The 20,723-nt window shown below is 52.6% G+C and overlaps 1 protein-coding gene across 2 annotated transcripts in view; it reads right to left on the bottom strand.

The window, feature by feature from the left end:
• Nucleotides 1-18,646: 18,646 nt before the first annotated feature.
• The window catches only part of SAMD10 (sterile alpha motif domain containing 10), a 52,270-nt gene continuing 50,193 nt past the window's right edge, over nucleotides 18,647-20,723 (bottom strand). The window contains exon 5 of one of the 2 annotated variants that reach the window (XM_019510079.1): nucleotides 18,647-20,297. In XM_019510079.1, coding sequence (XP_019365624.1) covers nucleotides 20,293-20,297 — 5 coding nt within the window. In that variant the 3' untranslated portion in view covers nucleotides 18,647-20,292. Of the gene's footprint in view, nucleotides 20,341-20,723 lie in introns of both variants that reach the window. The other variant, XM_019510078.1, reaches the window with a different exon arrangement.

Here is a 20,723-nt window from a genome sequence, read left to right on the forward strand (position 1 = left end):
GGCAAGCTAAGCCAAGAGCAGCGTTGCTAACTTAGTGAGTGCAGAAACCGGAGGTAGGAGCGAGGCCTTGTGAACAAGGTAATAAAGCAGAACCTCTCGTAAACCCAGCCCACACGCAACGAGAAGCAGCAGGTACATCTTGCGCCGCATGAATGGGAGCCAGGTTTCTGGCAGGTGATAGCGTCCCTGCCACGTAACGGCATCTGCTTGGCTGGAGCTAGCCGAGACCTGGGGAAGGCCTGAGCTGACATGCCAGCTGGCTTTGTGTGCTATTAGAAATGCATCTAATGTTGTCTGTCCAGGGTGGGGCTTTCACCCCTTGATCCATACCAGGGTGTCCCAGCCATTGAGGTCCTGCCATGCCACGAGGATGCCCTGAGGCATGCCAGGACCCAGTCAACATCTCTGGTTCCAGCAAAATCCAGCTGCTTTCTTCCTCCCCTCAGAGGCTCCCACATTTTTCAATGAAATGGGTCAGTTGCTTCAGACACTCCTTTCCCTGCTCCGACCTCTGAAATGGCACAACCAGTACTTCTCCTTCAGAGATTTTCCCTTTCCAAAAGCAACCCAGGAGCAGCATCCCATTTTACAGATGGGGAAACCAAGGCAGGGAGCAGTGAGTAGCATGCCCGAGGTCACTCAGTGAAGCGGTGGCAGAGGTGAGCTGGCAATCCAGGCTCCTGACAGTTATTTAATCACAAGCCCCTACGTTCAAGGGATGAGGAATTGCATTATCTAAGCCAAAAAAAAAAAAGATACAACTGGGGAGTTTCCCAGTGGTTTCCCTCATTGTCTCCATCCTCTGGAAAGTGCTTAATTAATGTCTGCACTGAGCATGTAAAGCAGCATATAATTGCTAGGTATTATTATAACTGGAGCAGAGGGTGCTCAGCGGGCTGGGTGAGGAAGGCACAGCCCACCTTCTCTGTATCAGCCAAGGCACGTGGGAGGGAGATGCCTCCCCAGGCGGGGAGCTGGGTACGCGGCGAGGCGCTGGCCTGCGTCTGTCACAGGAGCAGCTGCCTGTTAAAGCCGTCAAAGAGCTTCCCCTCTCCTGCGGGGCTGCGGCTTATCTCGAACGTGGGCAAATCCTCCTCCTGTGACAAGGTCACTGACGGAGGGCAGGTGCCTTGAACGTGCACTTCTTCCTTGCACGGTCTCGCAGCATGCTCGTGTGGATAGAGGGACGCACCCCCCACCCGTGGGCATCAGGGCAGGAGTCAGGATGTCTAAAGCAACGAGGGCAAAGCCGCTCACTTGGCCTGGGTTTCCTGTCCTCCTTACTCTCTGAGAAGGCCATCCCCAGCCTTCAGTAGGCAGCGGCAGGGACCACAAGGTAAGGGAGGGTGGGAAAAAAGCCCAGCCACCTAGGAAGGTATAAATAGTCTTGGAGAGCAGCCAGCAGCCAAGCTGATTGAGGTACATAAACGCTTAAATAGTACAACATAAAGTCAACCGGGGTTGCTATTTTCAGTGCACGCTGGGACCAGGGGAGGGGGGCGAGCAATGAACTTGAAAAGAACAGTAAATTTAGAACAGATGCTGGGAAGCACTTTTTTCTCCCCTCATGCAGAGAGCTGGAGCTGCAGGGTGGAGCCCTCCGGGAGAGGCAAGGGAGGCACCAAGACTGCACGCGTGTGTGTATGCATGCATGCGGGGGCAGGACATGGGAGGGAAACTTAGTCTAAGACAAGGAGGGACCCCCCAGCCTCTCTGCTCATTCTCAGGAGACACCAGGCTCCTCTTTCTTGTGCTCCTGAAAAAGGTGATGGGAGCATCACGTGTCTGTATAAAGCAGAGCCACACGGTGTGGGCCAGGCACTGGGAGCGGACAGGGGTGTCTGGCAGCTCCCTTGGAGATCAGTGGAGGGTGCTGAGCTCAGGTCCTGCTGTCTTCCCCGGTGCATGGGGGAGTCACAGCACCGCAACGAACAGCTCCGCTCGGTTCACAGCTGAGGCGGGGGGACTGTAGCTCTCTCCTGGGGCTGAGGGATGCCCGGCTACTCTAGTTCTTACTGCTGAGTTTTACTCTGTGCCAACAGAAAATGGTAACAGCAAAGTGCTGGATTGTGCTGAGAACCTGGTTCACCAGCACCTGGCTTAGACAAAGCAGGGGTTAAATCAGCAGGGTAGCACCCCTTTCTGTGCCAGATGTCAATGCAGCTCAAGGCAGGGAGGATGATGTGATCCAAGAATGGGAATGAAATCACTGCTGATCCAGGGGGAGAGGGGAAAAAAAGCAGTAATGTAGCTGTTTGGAGATAAAACCATGAAACTTGGAAGGGCATCCGCTGGGACAGACAGGCAAGGGCCTGTGGGACGGATGGACAAGGGCCGCCATGCACATCTGGGTTTCTGAACCCTCCTGGTGGGTGATTTCCAATCCCTCTGTCATTCCCTATCCTCCGTGAGTGACAGCACTTGCCCCCAAGATCCAGCAAAGTGCCAGCCAGTTTGGCACTGCCCAGGTCTATGTACTTGTTGGGGAGAGGGGCCCAAGGCACCCCCCGGACAGGACTCTTCACCCCAGATGGGTGGTCATAAGCTCCATGGTTCCAGGCTCAGCAGAGAGGCCAAGGACTGAGTGGAGCAGAGAGATTAAACTCCCCAACTCCAGGCCAGGCCAGGGTGGACACACATAGGCGAAGGGGAACGTGGAACTCTGCCCCACCGCTACCCAAACCCCATCTATGCTGTGGACACGCAGAGTCGGCAGAGCTAGCAACGCAGCATGTGAGGCATGGACCAAACTGCCACCACTTAGAATAGTGCCTAAATCCACAAATGGGGTAAATAGGTGTAGTTGAAGAAAGCTATGCTGTTTCATCCAGCCTAGGGTTGCTTTGAAATCAAGCATGTCCCTGGAGCAGCAAGAGCAAAAACCTTCCAAGGAAAGGTCCCAGGGCTCTAATTCAAAAAGTGTTCAGGCCTCTTGACCCCCATGGACTTTGACAGGGAGGGAGGTGCCTAAATCCCTGTGTGGATCTCAGCCCAGAGCGTCAGATGAAGCAAAATGGCATAGCAAGATGGACTTCTGTTTACCCCAGCTGAAGATCCGGCCGCAGGGGTCACCCTTCCCGGGGGTTGTGAGACCACTGACTGGCCTTGTCTGAACCAGCAAGTCCAAGAGCAGTGCATGCTGTCAGGAAGTAGGTTAATTAACAAAAGGGCAGGAGTACCTGATTTGCATGCCTGGGGTTAGATTAGCATTGCAAAGGCAGTGGTTTGATGCATACACAGCTTTCCAGCATACTTTGGGAAACACCCCCTTGAAATCTGCCTGGATGCTTTCTGCCTTTTTAAATGAATATAGATATGTTTGCTTTTGTATGGGAAAATGCTGGGCATTGCTTATACGGCAGCCGGCAGTGCACGGATTCAAGTTAAACTGCAGTGTTGCTAAAGCTTTTCCTTGCTGCCTACCCTCCTCCTCTTTGTTTTGCCCATCTCCCTTCTCCCTCTTCCCCCGAGGTAATGTACAGGAATAGGATAGCCTTCCTTAAATCGTGTGTGATCCCTTGAGCGGCACTGACTGTGTTCAGTGTTTTAAAAAAAAAAATTCAAACAAACCAAAAATCAGATGGAGCAGTCACACATCTGTCGCTAGGCCTTGAAGGCTGGCGTGCTTTTATTTAGAGTTACCAACTCATTTATATGAGAGATGGTGAGTGGGTTTTTTTCTTGTATTTTGTTGTATAAAGAATGGAAGGCACCATGGCACCCTTCCCCTGTCCCCCAATTTCTGTTTAGAGGGTGCAATCCTTCCAGATTTTACAGGCCAGCCATTCCTCCTGTCTCACACCATTGGGTTCTTCACTAGTTGCAAGAGACAACCTCCAACCCTGCTTCAACTCAAGACAAAGTAGGAGCACGGGCCGCTTGTTGCAAGCCTGGATTTCTCTGGTGCTATAAATTGAAGTTGGACGAGTAAAGAAGACGTGGGTGAGAGCATTAGAGAACATAAGTGCATCTGCGGTCGCAACGGCCGAGGCAGGGCCCAGGTGCCTGAAACGACTCCTCTGTAACACGCCGTGATGGATCTTTTAACACGCGGCTTCCCCTCACGCGTGCAGAGGCGTGCAGACAATTTGGGAGCATGGATTATTTACGCATCAAACCAGAATGGCTCCTCTCCCTCCGTCGTGGCGCTCTCCGACAAGGAGCCAGTTATGCAGTGAATAATTTTAAAACACGTTAGTCCCTGATAGGCCACAACAGCTTCTTTCACACCCATTAAACCTGTTAGAGTAAAATAGATGGGGGATTTATGGAGCATCCTTCATACCTCAGCGCTCTCCGGGCATTTTAAATATGCCTGTTAAATACCAGTGGCGGTGAGCAGCAGCAGCAGCAGCGAGGTGGGTTTCATCTGTGCCCACACACATGGCAGGGCTGAGCCGCTGCTGAGTGAGGATAGTCCCCAAATGCAAACAGCTCATAGGAGAGGGAACCACATCCTATCACCCCAATCAAGCTCTTCTAGCTGCAGCCCTGCTGGCTAAGGAGGCACCAAAAAAACCTCCAGTGCTGCCTGTATCTTGCCCTTGGGCCCCAATCCTGCTCTCATTCAATGACAGAACTGCCCTTGGCTTCGACAGGGCATGGGCAGGCCCTGTATCCTGGCTGCAGGCTAGGCTGTGCAGTCAACTTCCACAGCCCCAGCAGAAGGGCACATCTCCCGGTGTAATGGGTCTCAAGTGCCCTGCACCTGCATTCCTGCCCTAACCTTGAACTGAGAGCTGTTGTCCATCCTGGACAGGGGAGGGGTGCCTTGCGATGGCATCTCCGTGTTTTTGCGCACCCGGGACACAACGCTTTCGTCCTCACAAGACCTGAGTTCATACAGCGGCTGTGACTGACGGAGAGCACCCAAACAGATCTACAGCAGCCGCTTTTGCTATCAACCTTTGGGAAAAAAAAAAAAAGCCACATCGTTCAGCTCAGCATTTTCCTATCTGCAGCTCAGCCCCGTTTGTCTGATGGCTGTTTAGGCGGAAGCAGTGCGATAGCAGAACAAAGAGGGACTCGCTAATGGTTTGTGAAACAGCACCCGGGTTCTTTTCCTGCCTCCTTTGGAAATGCACTTATTCCACAGTGCGTGCCTCTGATTGGAAATCTGAGCCCCAGATGATTGTGTGCATGATGAATGATGCTGAGGTTTTTTTTCAAGGCTCACATGCACTCAGCAAATATAAGTATACACACACAACATCCAAACAGATTTAATTTTAGATAGAGTAAGGAAGCAAAATGGCTGCGAAGCAGAGGAATGAAAAGGGTGGGGAAGGTGAATAGTGACTATTTCCACCTGAAGAAAGACATGAAGGTCCAGACATTGCAACGCTGCGCTGGGGGGGGCTCGCTATGTGTGTGACGTGACGACTACCCTGTGCAATGGGGCGAGACTGCTCAGAGATCCTTGCCCTGAAGAGACCGCATGGCCGAGAAGGCAGAATGACAGAGACCCGGGAGGGACACAGCACGATTTGGGAGACAGGTTGCAATATAGATACCCTCAAAGAGCCAGGGCAGAACAGCGCTGAGAGCATATTGGTGGGGAGGTTGTTCCCCGAAGGCAAGGAGCACCAAAGATGACAACGGGACGGAAACAATTGATTTCACGGTCGCGGGCTGAGTCCACAAATAAACTAAATCCTTCTGGGTTTAAACATTTCAGTGAGCCCCAAATTGAAATGCTCTGTTTGACTTCCTTTCTCATGTTGTGTTTTACCTTTCAACCATGTTTCCAATTCAGTTGAGTCAAATTTGGCTTCCAAAGTACTTTGAAACGACCAAGCAAACAAACAAAACAAAATCCTTCCCCCCGCAACAAGCCCTGAAACATTTCATGTGGAAAAAGTAAAAAATGAAGCATTTTCATTTATTTTTCCAGCTTTTGCAGCTAAAACACTTCGCAGGTTGGAAGGTCAGAGCAGTTCCAGTCAACCCAAATCTACGTTTTCCAGTGAACAAGAGGTTTGATGAAACTACTGGATCCCACTCCCCGCCACGTTTCAGCCCCCCCACACCTGTTTTGCACACACAGTTGCTGGAACTTTGCACGCACCGTTGCTGTGTTTGTGCTCAGAGCCACTGGACAGACGTGCACAGCTCCTGGAAGTGCCCAGAGTGTGCAGCCTGGCCTCAGATGCATTAAACTCACTCTCACTTTATTTTTTTTTTGGCCTCATGGTGCCTTATTAGGGAATGAAGCTTCCTCTCTTGACCCAGCATCATCCTCTGCATGAAGAAATACAACTCGACCCTTGGAGATGCCAGGTCGTGCAGGGCTGCAGGTGGAAGCACTATTTCAATTCCACTCCTGCCAGGCTTTGCTTTCTTACCTTTGATCCCATTTCTGCCTCAACAGCTAAAATCCCACCCAGGCACAGACTCTAGGCAAGCAGGCCAGGCTCAGTCCCACAAGGTCAGCTGTTTTCCCACCTGCTCCTGCCCTCAGTGAAAGTTATGTCAGCTTCAGGCTGCCCAGTCCCCGGGGTCCCATCTGTATCCCCTTCCCTTCCCCAGGCCCTGACCCCAGGCTGACAACAGGGTAACTCTCTGGCTGTGTGTGTGGGCAGGGGAGGTTAGCTATTCCTGCCCTCTGCTTGGGTAATTGTTTGGAAATGAATGGCCTGTCTTGCGCTGGTAAATGAATCAAGCCAAAGCTGTTAGGATAAATGGTGGTGGCTGGGCTCGAGCTTTCTTCAACAGCTTCCCTGCAGCCGCTGTAAATCAAGTGCTGGCTGTTGGAAAGGGGTGGGGGAAACACTGTTGTTTAATCGAGATTTATGATGCCAGGATCTTTGCCTGGTGCTTGTTAAACACACAAGGCGCTGCCCCCCGCGTCGGAGGCAGCCGGCGTCTCCGCCTGTCCGCCTACCAGCTCATAGGAGCGCTGGCCAGGGGATTAGTCGGGGCCTTTGGTTCATCCAATCTGCCACTGCCTCTACACTCATCCGTGTTTCATGTCCCGCTGCATGAGTGGGTCAAAGCCCAACATCAAACCAGCCCGAGCTCTTGGCCCTGTTACTCTTCTTGGAAAGAGGCTCCCGAACCTCCCTGCTCTGAGAGGTTAGAAAGCTTCTCCTCACTTCCAGCCTGTGGTTTTGACAGCAATCACTCCCTCTTTCAGTCTCAGTTTCACAGCCCAGAAGTGGAAAAATATCAGTGGGCTTCATCATGGATTCACCTTCCTGATGCTGCACATCTCCCTACTATTTTTTGCAGTGCTTGGTCCCATCTAATGATAAAGGTCCTATATTTTTTTGCACCATTTCTCCTGGGAAGCTATTCTTTCAATCCCTGGGAGAAAAGTTTCTAGTGCAACCTGGGAGGCAAGTTGCCATCAACCCCCACTCCCTCCTGCTACTCAGGTGATAAATATCTTACCTCCCAAAATGAAAATGCTCCCAAAGAGTCATTTGGGGTACCATTTTCACTTAGGCCCCCCAAAATCATTAAAAAATAATTGATTGTTTCAAAGATTCTTTTGTTCCCTTCACTTTTCAAACAGTCCCTCCCCTTTCTTTTAGAGGAGGAAAAACAAGTGAAGAAACCTGGGGTTGTTTTTCCCACTGAAACTAAATGAAATGAGAGAGAGAGGGGAAAAAAAAAAGGTCAAAACACCAGGATTGCCATCTGATAGTTTTTGTGCCAATAGGGTTCGGTATTTGACTGGTCAAATGCAGTTCAGTCAACTGACTGGTCAAATATCAGTCAAAAATTGCCACATACGTTCAAAATAATAATATATATTTTTATTTATTTACATTTAAAAAGCAGGAATTTCTTATATACTGTTGAAATAAATTTATTTCACAATTAAATCTTTTGCAGAAAACTAAAACACAGAAAAAGCACAACATTTCTGGTCGCACCAGTGTGGCGGGCCCCAGGCCTCTGAAGCTCACCCCACACAGCCCCCGTGCCCCCAGCCTTCTCTAGCAGGTATGTGTTATTAATTACATGGTTAACTGATGTAATTAGAAGAGTTTAAATGGCTAATTTATTAAACAATATTTACATCCCTACTTACTATAAATCACAGAAAGTCTTCCTCCTGTCTTTATTTGACTGATCTTTGACCCATCAAAAATATGCAGTCAATTGATCAGTCGAGTGACTGGCTTGCCAGCCCTAGTCTGAGATGCCAACTCCCTGAGTGTCACTCTCCGAGGTAGCTGTACCTTGCAAGCCCAGCTCTGCTTTTCACCCTGGGACCCTGTGTTGAGGTATCCAGGCATGAGGACAGCACCAGGGCAGAGCATGAAAGTGAGCAGTGCCTGTTCCAGGCCACGCAAATCAGTCAGATGAGAGTCATAGAAAATGAGGGCTGGAAGGGAGCTCAGGAGGTCACATCTAGTCCAACCCCCTGCTCCCAGCAGGACCAGCCCCAACTACATCAGCTGAGGCTTTGTTTAGTCGGGTCTTAAAAACCTCCAAGGATGTAGACTCCACCACCTCCCTGGGGATGCCTGTTCCAGTGCTTCCCCACCCTCTTAGTGAAGGAGTTTTTCCTAGTATCCAACCTCAACATCCCTTGCTGCAACTGGAGCCTATTGCTCCTTGTTCTGTCGTCTGCCCTCACTGAGAACGGTCCAGCTCTATCCTCTTTGGGACCACTCTGCAGGGAGTCCGAGGCTGCTATTTAATCCTCCCTCAGTCTTCTCTTCTGCAGACTAAATCAGCCCATTTCCTTCAGCCTCTCCTCACAAGCCATGCACCCCAGCCCCAGAACAGCCATGCCAGAGGCTGGACAGCTCTGCATGTGAATGGCTTTCGTACCAGGCAGATGCCTCTCGACACCTGTCCTTGCCAGGGGTCTTTGAATCGATTGCATTATAGGTCAGTGAGATGGTTTCCAGTCCCTGCGGATGCCTTCACATCACTGCCTGGCATCCAAGCTCTGTCTGACACGGGGCAAGTGCTCTCCACTATGCTAAGGGACATGCTCCATAGGTAGCCTCCTTCCGCTGAAGCCAGTCACTGGGATGGTCACCAACTCCAGTACAGCTGTGCTTCCTGGTAGAGCTCAATGAACTTCACAAATGAGCTTGCTGCAGCTAGGGAAACTGAGGCTAGGAAGAGAAGGGTTTTATCCAGCAGGCGATTTTGCCTCCTATGCTCCCATTGCCTCCCAGTAGCCTCAGTCTTCTTTTCTGCAGTCTAAATCAACCCAGTTCCTCACTAGTCCTGTCCCCCAGCCCCTGAACCATTTTCATTGCTCTCTGCTGGCCTTTCTCCATTTTGTCTACATCCTTTCTGTAGCGGGGGGCCCAAAACTCATTTCCCTCTAAGCTAATTTCTCAGCCTGGTGAAGGAGTCCAAGGTTCATGAGCTCTCGTGGTTCAGGGCAGAGATAACGGCTTCTGGGGTCCACAGACTATGTCTAAGGGGTCTGCGAAAGATGACTAAGATCAATCAAAAGTATGCGAGTACCCACACTTACCATTCAAAGGAGTCTGCACCGCCATTCAAAATTTCCAAGGGGGTCTGCAAGTAGAAATAAAAGGTTGAAAACCACTGGTCAAGACCATAACGCCTGGAAACATCCTATATGATGTTATGTGAACTAAGACGCCTCACAAGAGAGCATCAATCAGAGGTAGAAAGGGGCAGTCCTGCCCATACCCCACCTATCCAAGTCATTCGATTGGCACCCATTTGCATTTACCTTTTCTGTTTTATTACATGAATGCAAACTGAGCCTGGCCTTTTTCTTTAATTGCCGCATCAAGGTCTGGCTGCTTTACCCAAACAGGAGCTTCCTCAGCACCTCGAGACCCTGTGAAGAGTGGCATGCGTGCCACGGCGCGCTCCCATGGACACGGGAATTTTTGCGGCCCGCATCTACCCATCCAGCCGTCTGCACTCGATTACTGGTGGACGTTCAACTTGGCAGCTCCTGGCATGGCTCATAGGAAGGACTCCTCCGCAGGGTCAATTAGCAGCTGAAAGCGAGAGTGTAAAATGGAAAAGAATCCTTAAAAAAAATAAATGAAGCGATTAAATTATCCCTGCTTCAATGCATTCCAATTAAGGAACCTGTCACCCTCACAAAGGGCCCATTAATTCACCTTGCACCAGTTTCAGGAGCCAGCAACACAACCAAAAATGACTCTGAACTTCAGTGACTTCCTTCTCTCTGCCTATCACCTGTCTGAGCACACGGGGAAATCAAGAGCCAACACAATGCTGGAGCCGTCCTGAAAGCTGCAAGGAGAAGCTGCCAGTGCCTACCTTCTGCCTCCCACTGCTTTACAGGGTGAAGTGGAAATTAGCCCCAGCTGAGAGAAGTCCTTGCTGGTGAACGAGATGCCCCATGGTCTATGGGTGGCTTCTTCAGGCTGGCTCTGTGACATAGTTCCTCTCCTCTGCAGCCTGTCATCTCTGGGGTCACATTTGGCCTTTCAGAGGAAGGAGAGCTCTGCTGTGTAGCTGGTCAGACCATTAGCACTGCTGGCCACACTGAAGCTTTGTCTGTGCTTGCCTGCCTCTGCAGCCAGAGGTCCTGGTGGCTCCACTACAGCAGCGTCCTGGAAAGAAACCAGCTGCTTAAGAGATGGGGACGTGCATGGATGAGGCCTGAGGCAGGGCTCGAGATGCTCATACCCCTCGTACAGCTCATGAGCGACAGAGAGAAGCATGAGCATTGCAGCACACTCTGGCGGCAGGGCTGCAGGCTGGAGGATGCTAGAGAAAAGCCAGTGCACTGGTTAGCTGCAGCTATAACATAGGTGTCCAGCACGTGTGCTACTGGATATGGGCTCCCAGCACATGTGCTACTGGATATGAGTTGACACCCTGGACTGGCTGTGAGGGAGGAGGCATGTCCCCCAGGAGGAGTCTCTTTCTATTTAAATTGATTTGATGAAATCTATTTAAATTGATTACCCAGCACCGTCACTTGTGCAGGCATGCCTTTGTCTGGCCAGGCCTCTTTGGCATGCATCCCAGTCCCTTAAGAAAGTGGATCATCCTGGCCAAGGGAAAGGGGGTTTGTTAAGGGAAAGCCTGGGTTTGTGAGTCTCCCACAGTAGCCAACAAGCTAGATACTCCTAATTGCCTGTAGAGGCTCTTCATTTCATCAGCTCTTTAATCAACCAGAGAGTGTCTTTCGTGTCCTAACAGACCTCTGTTCAACATATGCTTCTCTCCATCTCTAGCCAGCAACCCGTGTCCTTTAAACCCCTCTGAATGAAGAAAACCCAAGTGCACATGTATAGTGAAGTGCAGATTTAAGTGTCTCGAGGGTGGGATGACTCAAGGATGTCAGAATTTCAGACCACTTCAGCGTGGAGGGGTCCACTTTGCCCACCTAATTTTGGGAACTACTCGAGCAAACAGAGCCTGCATTTTGCATGTGCAATTGCCTTGCTTTGCCTGGCTTGAAAACCTGGCTATAATTTATACCCTCCCCAGTCACTGAGGCTGCTGTGTTTTTTTTTCTTTAGGGGAAAGCAAATGATTGCCATTATTTTTTTATGTCAGTGGTGCCTTTTCCAGCTTACTACAAAAAATAGCTGAAAGCAGAAAAAGTGAATCACACTCCAACCAGAGTCAAACCATATCCAATACCTCTTGTTTCCTGTTCTGGGCATTAAATATGTTTCTTTTTTCTTTCTTTTTTTCTTGTTTTTTACTACCCCCCACCCCTCCTCATGTTTCCCAAGCCCTTCCGCATGCAGCCTTGGTTGGATTTATTTTCCATGTTGTTGTATATTTATTTTAATTGTTGCCTGCTTTTAATATTGCACAAATCTGAGCCCTATTAATCTGCATTTCCTTCTCTGCTGTGTTTGTTCTGGGGTAGAGACTGGAATGCTGTTGGCAGATAAGGGTTAGATAAACACAAGGCATTATGATTGCTCCAGGAAGGGAGAAAATGACAGCAATGTCATGCCAAAGACATATGGTGAAAATAAAGCCCAGGGGAAAAAAAAAGGAGGAGGAGAGGGATTGTATGGGTGTGTGCGCACTACATTTACCTGGTCATTGCCCAGATGGGCTCCTATCTCTGAGATGCTGCACTCATTTATCCCCCACTATGCAACCAGGCAGGATGTGTGTTCACAAGCTGACTGGCAAGGCTGATATGGCATTGCCCTAGCAGGTGAAAGGTTATCTTTCTAACACCTCTACAAAGCCTGTGCTGGGATCTTTGAAACAGGCAGGGCAGCATTTGTTAACAGGGATTGATCCCCCCTGTAAAAGGGTCCCCATAGATTTGCAGCTGCATCTGGGGCAGGTTTGGGGTCAGGGAGGAGTGTTTCCTCCTGGTCAGATTGGCAAGGACTGGAGCTTCCCCATAGCAGGAGGTGGGTTGCTCTGCCTGGAGCATCTCTCAAATCCTACCCTGCCACTGCAGTGGCAGTGTCCTTGTCTTCTCTGCTTTTTACCCATCGCAGGGTGCATTGGGTGTTGCAAGAGACAGACAAGGGTCTTTGGCTAGATGTGATCTCTTTTCTTAGACCAACTAAACAGTTGGAAAAATTGTTCTTCGCAAGCATTCGGGCACAAACACCCTTCTTCTTGCAATGCACTTTGTGCTTGTGGTGTGCAAGGGGCTGGAGTGGTTGAGCTGTGGACTGGGTCCTATGACTCGAGACTCCCTTCCCAGTCCCATCTGGACTCTTCGGTGAGGAGGAGGATGTAGGGTGCAGACTGAGCTGTCCTGTGGTGGGTCACTGGAGGCATGCGCTCCCTCTGTTGCCTTGCTTTGCTCCCAGCAAGGTTCAGGCCCAGCCTGTTACATCCCACCTCTGCTGGGTACAAGGAGAGTCTGGCTGCACTGGCAAGGAGAAGATGCCGTCCACCCAGCTGCCATCCTGCTGGGCTCTGACATGCCTTGAGCTCGCATGGCAGCGGTGGGGACAGACGAGACCCATGGAGGGTCCTCACTGAAGCAAAGGAGTTGGTGAAACCAGAGGATTTTTATTTTTTTTGCAAAAATATTTATTTCTATATAACGGTGAAACCAGAGGACTGTAGATGGCGCCAGAACCGTTTCACTGCCGTCCCGGTGCCCAGAAAGGGATGTCTGAGCCTGGCCTGAGGAGCCAGCTGTTCCTCCAGGGTGACCTCGGTCTGGGTGGCAAGGACTGCAGGGGTTGGCTGGCTTGTCTAGGAAACTGGAAAGCCCTGCGCTGTGTGCCCATGGGAGCGGGGTGCCACAGGCAAGCGGCCTGCGACTGCCAGCTGGGGAGTGTCGTGCAAGGGCCGATAGAGCCCTGAACAGCTCCAGGCCTTTTCCAGCGTGGCACACACTGAGCTCTTGACCGTGACCCTGGCTCACAGGCTGGGGTGACCGCATGCCCTACAGCAGTGCCACACGAAGGGCATGGACAGGGCTCTGGGAGGGAGCAGCAGTGAACCACTGCCACCCAATGGTGCCAGTCACCTTGCACCTGGGCCTGGAGGTTTCTTTTCCAAATCCTTCTCCAAAGCCCTCTCTCTGGTGATCCAGTGCTCCCCAGCAGGAGGGGAGGGGAGGGGAGGACCCACCACTGCTTTGTTCTGCAGGACCTAGATGGGCATTTTACCATCCACAAAACGAGGCCAGGGCGAGTCCCTCGCCTGCAGTCAGACTGGCACAGGATCACTCCCCATGCCTTGCTTGTGGCAGAGGGGAGGTTAAGGGACAGGGAGATTAAGTGACTTTCCCAAGGCCGCCCTGTGAATCCAAGACCCAGTTCAAAGGCCTGTCAAGGAAACCGCACTGCCTCCCCTGGGTGTCGCACCCCCATCTCCCATACGACGGCAAGACACTCACTGCTGGACTATGGAGATAGCCACCACCCTCTTCTCCTCCCACCTGTCCTTTTAATTTGTGTTTCCCAGCCCCAGTGACAGGAGTCCATCCCTTGCTGGGGTATCCCAGCACAGCCTGCTCCTTCTGTCCGGCCACGATGCTTTCGGGGTGGGGGATGCCCTTGCTGTAACACTCCTCCTTTCCCAGGCGTCCAGCTCCCTCCCTCCGCAAATGCCCCAGAGTTTGGGCCTTGGCTCTTAGCTCACCCTCTGCCCTCCGAAGCTCCCGTTTGATGCTTCTCTATCGCTCGCCCTGCTCTGGGCTGAGGGCCTCAGTGGCTGGCCACGAGGAGGGGGAGTTGATTTAGAGTTGCCAAAACAGGTAGACAAGTGGTGGGGGGGAGAAGCTGGGGAGTGCCTGCCGGGTTCCTTGCTTGAGCTCAGAGTTTGCTTTGATCTCCCCAAGCTTGAAGGTTTAATTGAGTTATTATCAAGTGCGGCTGAGGGAAGAAAGAGATGGAGCAAAGGGGATGGCCTCGAAGCCCCACCAGCCCTGTGTACCCATGTGTGGATAACAGGGGGCAAAAACTGATTTCCTGGGGGTCACGGGGGGCTCCTTGCAGTCTGCTTTTTGCACTTCTCAATGCACAATGAGCTGCTTGGGCTGCATCTGCCCATCTCATCTTCAGTTAGCATGATCCCTGCAGCTGGGGGACAGTTTCTTCCGTCTCAGGGTCGTGTGGCTTCCTTTCCAGCTTGGAGAGGGGCACAAGACAACATTGGCTCCATCTCAGAAAAGGTCCAAACCAGCCCAGCAGGCTCCAGTGAGAGGTCTGCAAACAATGATGCACAGACTCCGACAACGAAGTTGTTGTGCGGCCAGTCTCCTGCAGGTGATCAAATCCTAGTGGGGAATCCTTGAGCCCTTGGCCTGGACCTGGACCCAATTGCAGCTGGCAGAAAATGGGGAATCTGGTTTGTTCTGTTCCAGAAACAGACCAGGCTCCAGTGGCCCTAAACTGAAAGAGGGTGTTAGGATCTGGGGTTTAACCTGAGTCTGGACTTCAGTCCAGGACAGCCTCAGAGCTTTGATTCCTACTTGAAAGCTGCAGGCCATAAACTCCTCTTTGCTCCGGGAGAGCAGCGCTGCAGTTGCTGCAAGCAAGGGCTGAAGGAAGGGCATTTAAAAAACATTACCACGCAACCCTTGCTTCTTGCACATGCCCTGACCCATCGTGGCTGCAAAGTGAGAGCACCTTTCAGGCTGGGCCGAACACCGGGGAGGGAGAGGAGCACACCCTGCTGTCGTGTCAGCAGGGCCGAGCCCCTGGGCACCCGGGCCAGGGGCTCTGCAGAGCCCCTCGCAGAGAGCAGTTTCTGCAGCAGAGGAGGGGTGCTCTCTCTGATGCACTGGGGCACCCTGAGGGGCCCTGGTGCAATTGGGAGAGGCTGCAGTGATGGAGGTGGACAGAGGATGTGAATGCAGGGACCGTGGGAGCTGGGGGGATCCAGGCATGCCCAAAAAAGATGGGTGGAAAGCTGTGCAGATGGATGGGTTTCCAGGGGCCGTGGGGGTGCATTCAAAGGAGACAGTGGAGGCATGCCCCGGGGGCAAGGACACAGGGGTGCAGGGGTCTGTGCTAGGCTCGTGGCTGTGGCTGTGTGGTGGACTGGCAGGGGTGGGGGGCAGCATTGGATGTCATAGGTGCCGGGGGAACCATCAGCCTAGCAGGGTCTGGGATATTCACAGGTCTAGGCACTGCAAAGCAGGGTCCCCTCCTCAAACACACCCCAGGCTGGAGCTCATGTCACTAAGCAAATGGCTCTATTTAAACCAAGCAGCCTGGGAGCTACATCCATCCCGCTGTGCACATTAATCAGGAGCCCCCCAGGCCTGGGCTCATCCTGCCTGCCCCAGACAGGCTCTAGACCACCTGCTTCCCTTCTCTCAAAGCAAGACCCTGCAGCCACTGCCTCTGCCCCACTAGTCAGCACCCAGCTCCGGGTCTCCCTCCCTTTTGGCAAGGGGGGCCAGTCTTGCCAGGGGTGCTGGACGCTTGGGAAGGGCTGGCCAGGCCAGAAGCACTTCCCACTTAGCTCAGAGCAGCTAAACAGAGCATGCAGAACTAGCACTTCTTGGTTTAAACCTACTTGTGATATGAAGAGACAACCTCCCCCCGGGCTGGCAGCGTTGCAGCCGCTTTGCTCAGCTAGACGCTCCGTCCTCCGTGTAGCCCCATGGGGGGCAACAGTTGGAAGAGGCGAGGCATCCTGGAAGCACAGCTGGATCCAGATGCTGATCATGGAGGTCTCTCGTTCCCACTACCTCTTGCTTTTTGTCCCCTACGGCTTAGGTTGCCACCCAGTATCATGGCATCTGAGTACCTTGCCCCTGGCTGCAATGGCGCTACTTAGGATGTGGCATGGGGAGAAGGTGAAGCCCTCAGATTGGCTCTGCCCCCGCAGTCAGGATCCCTGTCCTCCAGAAGGATGCAAAGATTGGTGTTTGGAAAGGAGGGGGAGCATCAACCACACCTTAGCTGCCCAGCGCAGGGCTACTTCTGGCTGCACATTGCCATGCAGCTTCATAGCCTTGTGGAAGGGAGCCCTGGATTTTCCCTACACACAGGAAAAAGTCAGTCCTTTGGCACAAGGATGAAAAGCACCAGAGGTTATAGGCCATGCAAGGGTGCCTGCATCCAACTGGCCCTGTCATCTCCCTGAAGGAGGTGCTGGTGGGAGTGAGAGATGCTGGGCTTCCAGGGTGTCAGGAGCATTGGGCTGGCATACGTGACTTGTTTCACGAGAGGGGCCACAGACAGCCTGCCCATCACGGACACTGTGTGCCAGCATCTCTCCAGGTCCAAGGCCCAGGTCTGCTCCATGTCCATGGGGGCTTACATCTGGATGCCACTGGGAGAAGGTCAGCCCGTGAGAGCATTAGCCGTGGATATGACCACAGTCATAACCAGAGCTGGGCACAGCCTTTGCAGGAAACAATTCACTCCCTTAATTCTGCTGCTTTTTCTTACTGCAAATTGTGCGTGAAGGGGTCACAATTTTCCTGAGTGCCACTGCTATTCGGGATCAGCAGCTGGGTGTCCCTGGATGCTCCTGCAGCTCGTTCCAGAGCCAGGAATTAATTGGGAATCACTGGAGTGGGCCCTGATTGAGCACAAGTCGCACAGGGAAGCTTTGATCCCTTACTGGATAAGCATAAGCTCTTAAGGTCAAACTGCTGGCACAAACGCATGTCTAAGCCTCCGGCTTTGCTGTGCCTTGCAGTCTGGGCTGGGAGTCACTAGCTCATGGAGAGCGTGCCGTGGTGGTGCTCACCGCCGCGGCACGCTTGTTTAGCAATGGAAGGAGCCGTGGCCCTGCTTGCCTAGTCATAGCAGGTCCCAGGGCCACCAGAGCCCCCTGCCCCAGGGAAGCCATGGGGGTGCAGATTGCACGCATGCTGTGAGATGCACTCACTGCGAGGGGCTAAAAATACTCAGACACCCCAAGTGAGTCTGTCAGCTCCTTGCACACATGCACATACATGTACACACCCTTGGGGGTTCCCTCCCAGCACCTGCCATGCTGCACGCTCCTATTCTGCTCATCGCGGCACGTCGGCTCCAGCAGTGCTGCTCACACGCAGGCTTTTGTAGGTCTCCCCTTCCCTGGGCATCGACGCTGCCCTGAACTGTGGACTTGGAGCAGCTTCTCCCTCCTCCCTCCTGCAGTGCTTAAGGGTGGCGGGCAGGGAGATGCGTGGGATTTTTTAACACAAGCAAAGACCAAGTGTGTGGCTAGAGCTGCCTGCTCCTCCCAGCTATGTAAAGGGGCTCTCTGAAGCGGCTCTGACTCTACCACGTTTCCCCTTTCTCTCCCTCTCCCCCAGAGCACAGATTATGACCTTTGCAGCCGTGCTCAGCATTGCTCTGGCATGGACAAGCTGGCCCGGGATGCTGTTAACCTCACAGACTCTCTGGGCAACCACTGAGCAGGAAACAGCAAGGGGCATTTGGGAGAAGGAAAAGGCAAGCCCTTTGCTAACATGGCTAGCTATGTCTCTGCTTCCTCCCGGGACAGGAGCAGCGGGAGGGGAGGGCGGCATCGGCAGATTTCCTGGGATGCGACCCCTGGTACTCACAGCCCCAGCGTATAGCAATATCTATGGCCAGCTGCTCCCAGGATGATCCCAGCATGGGAATCGCTAGAGTTGCTCCGAGTTAATCGTAGAAAATGAGGGTGGGAAGGGACCTCAGGAGGTCACATCTAGTCCAAAGCAGGACCAGCCCCACCTACATCATCCCAGCCAAAGCTTTGTCTACCCGGGCCTTAAACACCTCCAAGGATGGAGACTCTACCACGTCTCCAGGTAGCCTGTCCCAGTGCTTCACCACCCTCCTAGTGAGAAAGTTTTTCCTAATCTCCAATTTAAACATCCCTTGCTGCAACTTGAGTTAGCCAATTGGGATGCAGAAAAAATGCCAGGTGATTTAAATGCCCAGCCTCGCACTGATGAATTTGCAAGTACTGAAGTCCTAGTTCATGCGGCTTGTACAGGGATCCGCTCTGCCCTTCTCCACTGCATGGGAGCATTTCACCCAGGGACACTGCCATCTATTTTCATAGCTTGGGGTGAACGTCTGAATGAGTGCAATTAGTCCCAGGATAAAATGGCTTTTCCCAGGACAAATGCAACGTCTGTTTGCATTCTCAGAGATCGAAGAGATGAGGAAGGTACTGCAGTCCTTGATAAGCTCTCTCCCTGCTCCATTACCCTTACCTTTATGATTTTTCATTTTGTGCCAGTTTCAGCTTCCAGCTCGTAGACGCTGCTATCTATAAGCCATCCTTTGGAGCAGGTTGGACTGCATGAAGCAAAGACTGGACACATGCATGAAGAAACCCAAAGTCTGTTACTTTATTAACAGAAAAAGAGCTATAGCCACGGGAGGGATTGGTCATTGCAAATAGGTTGCCTGGTTCTAGTCAAGACAACAGGCCAGTAAGACGGGTTTCTTTCCTTGTTTTTTTGGTCTGAGAAATTTGAGGTGGCAAAGCCAATGTGGGTGATAAAAGCCAGGGTCCTGGCTACGTGGGGTCGCTGACACCCCTGGCTGCTCTCTGGGTGCATAGATCGGCCCTGGTCACTGTAAGGTACAGAAGAGTGGAAAGCCTAAGGTTCAGCAAACGAAGAGCGCCCCTTACCCCCGGCACAAATCCTAGGGTTGATGCTTCACCGTTTCCTATCAGCCTGCCAGTTTGTAAGGCAGAGGATCACAGGCAGCTGGTCGGGGAGCTCTGTGTTACCAGGACAGGTTGCAAAAAGGGTGCCTCAATGTGAGGGTGAGAAGAGGGCTGCTCCTATCCATCACGTCCTGGCTTGCCGGGCTTTAGGAGTGCCAGGATCCACCTGGGCTGGAGCTCAGGTGTGATGTCCAGGTGATTGCATGGGGCTGGGGAATCAGCATTTGGGAAGGAGCACAGTGAATGCGAGTGGTGCGGAGCAGGAGGTGAGAGAAAGACGGAGCCTGGTATAGGACTTCCCAGGGAAGCGGAGGGACAGGGGAGGAATATTGCACCAAGGAGGCCTCAGTCTGCAACCCTGGAGCTGGCTACCACCTCCACCGCCCGCCGGAGGCCAACATGGACCCATGGAGCAACACACACTCTGCAGATGCAGACGGCCTGGGCTTTGCTGTTAGGCCAGTGGCCAAGGGTGTGTCCAGGCTGTATTTCCACACTTGTCAGAGGAGATGAAGATCCCACTCAGCCCTGCGGTCCTGGGAGTGGGGGGCACCCACAGAAAATGGCCCCGACCCCCCAATTCTGGCTGGCCTGCATGCCCCCAAATGAGAGCAGAACAAAGGCAACCCAGCGAGAACATCCTGACCGTGCATCCTAGCAGGCGCTGCAACCTCCCCGCCTGCGGCTGGCCTGGCCTGGTCTCTGCCAAAGGGATGCTCTCGTTTTCATTCACGAAGTGGAGCCAGGTCCCAGCGGCTTGGCTCTGCCTTTGCATTCTCTGGCTTGTCCGGTCATCTCATTTGCTCCTGATAATGTTATCTCCTAGGATACTGGAAGACGGCCCAGTCGGCATCGAGACAAATGCTTCCCACGTGAGCACTGAGGTACTGAGACGAGTCAAGTCCGCAGGCCTGCCACCAGCTGCCCTGGGACTGGTGGCCCTTTGGGCATCACCTTCCCGTGCCATGAAGGACGGCGCTGCCCCTCCATCCCTCAAACCAAGTGTCTCTGGCTGCTGCCTCCGTCGTCCGTTCCCCCGCCAGCAATGGGCTTGAACAGGGCAGCGGTGCCTACGTCCTGCCGAGCATTTGCCTTATTCTCAGCCCTGTTTGCTGGAGAAAACATCTGTTCTCTGCACAGAAAAGGGTGATAAATAGAGAAAGAGAGAAAGAGAAAGAGAGAGAGAGAAAGAGCAGCTCCTGGACTGGTTGGGAAGCTGTCTCCAAGCATGCTATTCAGGCTGTCGTATCTGCGCTCTGCAGTCCATCCCAGAGGTGCTCGGTTCACAGTGTAGGTTCAATCTGCCAAACAGATGGTGCGGCTAGGAGATGTTTCCAAATGAAGCTGGAACAAGGAGGGGTGGGGGGGTAAAGGCTGAGCCGGGAGCACGATACCGTCAAGCAGTGCTCGCTGCCAAGCCCTGTTGTAGCTCCCGGGAGACACCTCCCACGGCATTGTCTACCCCTCTGGGCTGAAAGCCGGGGGCCCTGGGGTCAGACCCGCCTTTGCTCTGATTTACACGGGGAACATGCAATGCTGCAACTGAGGCCGGAGGAAACTGTGCCACCCCATTCATTGTTCTGTGTCTTCTCCTGTTTCCTTGCTGTGGGCTTTTATCTTGCACTAGAAACGCTTGAGCCCTTTGCAAGGGTGAGCAGCCTACGGTGCCGGAAATGGGTCACATGCAGGTACCTAGGACCTGGCTGCAGCCCGCTGACCTAGCGAAA

The sequence above is a fragment of the Gavialis gangeticus genome, unplaced genomic scaffold (genome assembly GCF_001723915.1).
Source record: "Gavialis gangeticus isolate Ggan-Ray unplaced genomic scaffold, GavGan_comp1, whole genome shotgun sequence".
Classification (NCBI taxonomy): Eukaryota; Metazoa; Chordata; order Crocodylia; family Gavialidae; genus Gavialis; species Gavialis gangeticus.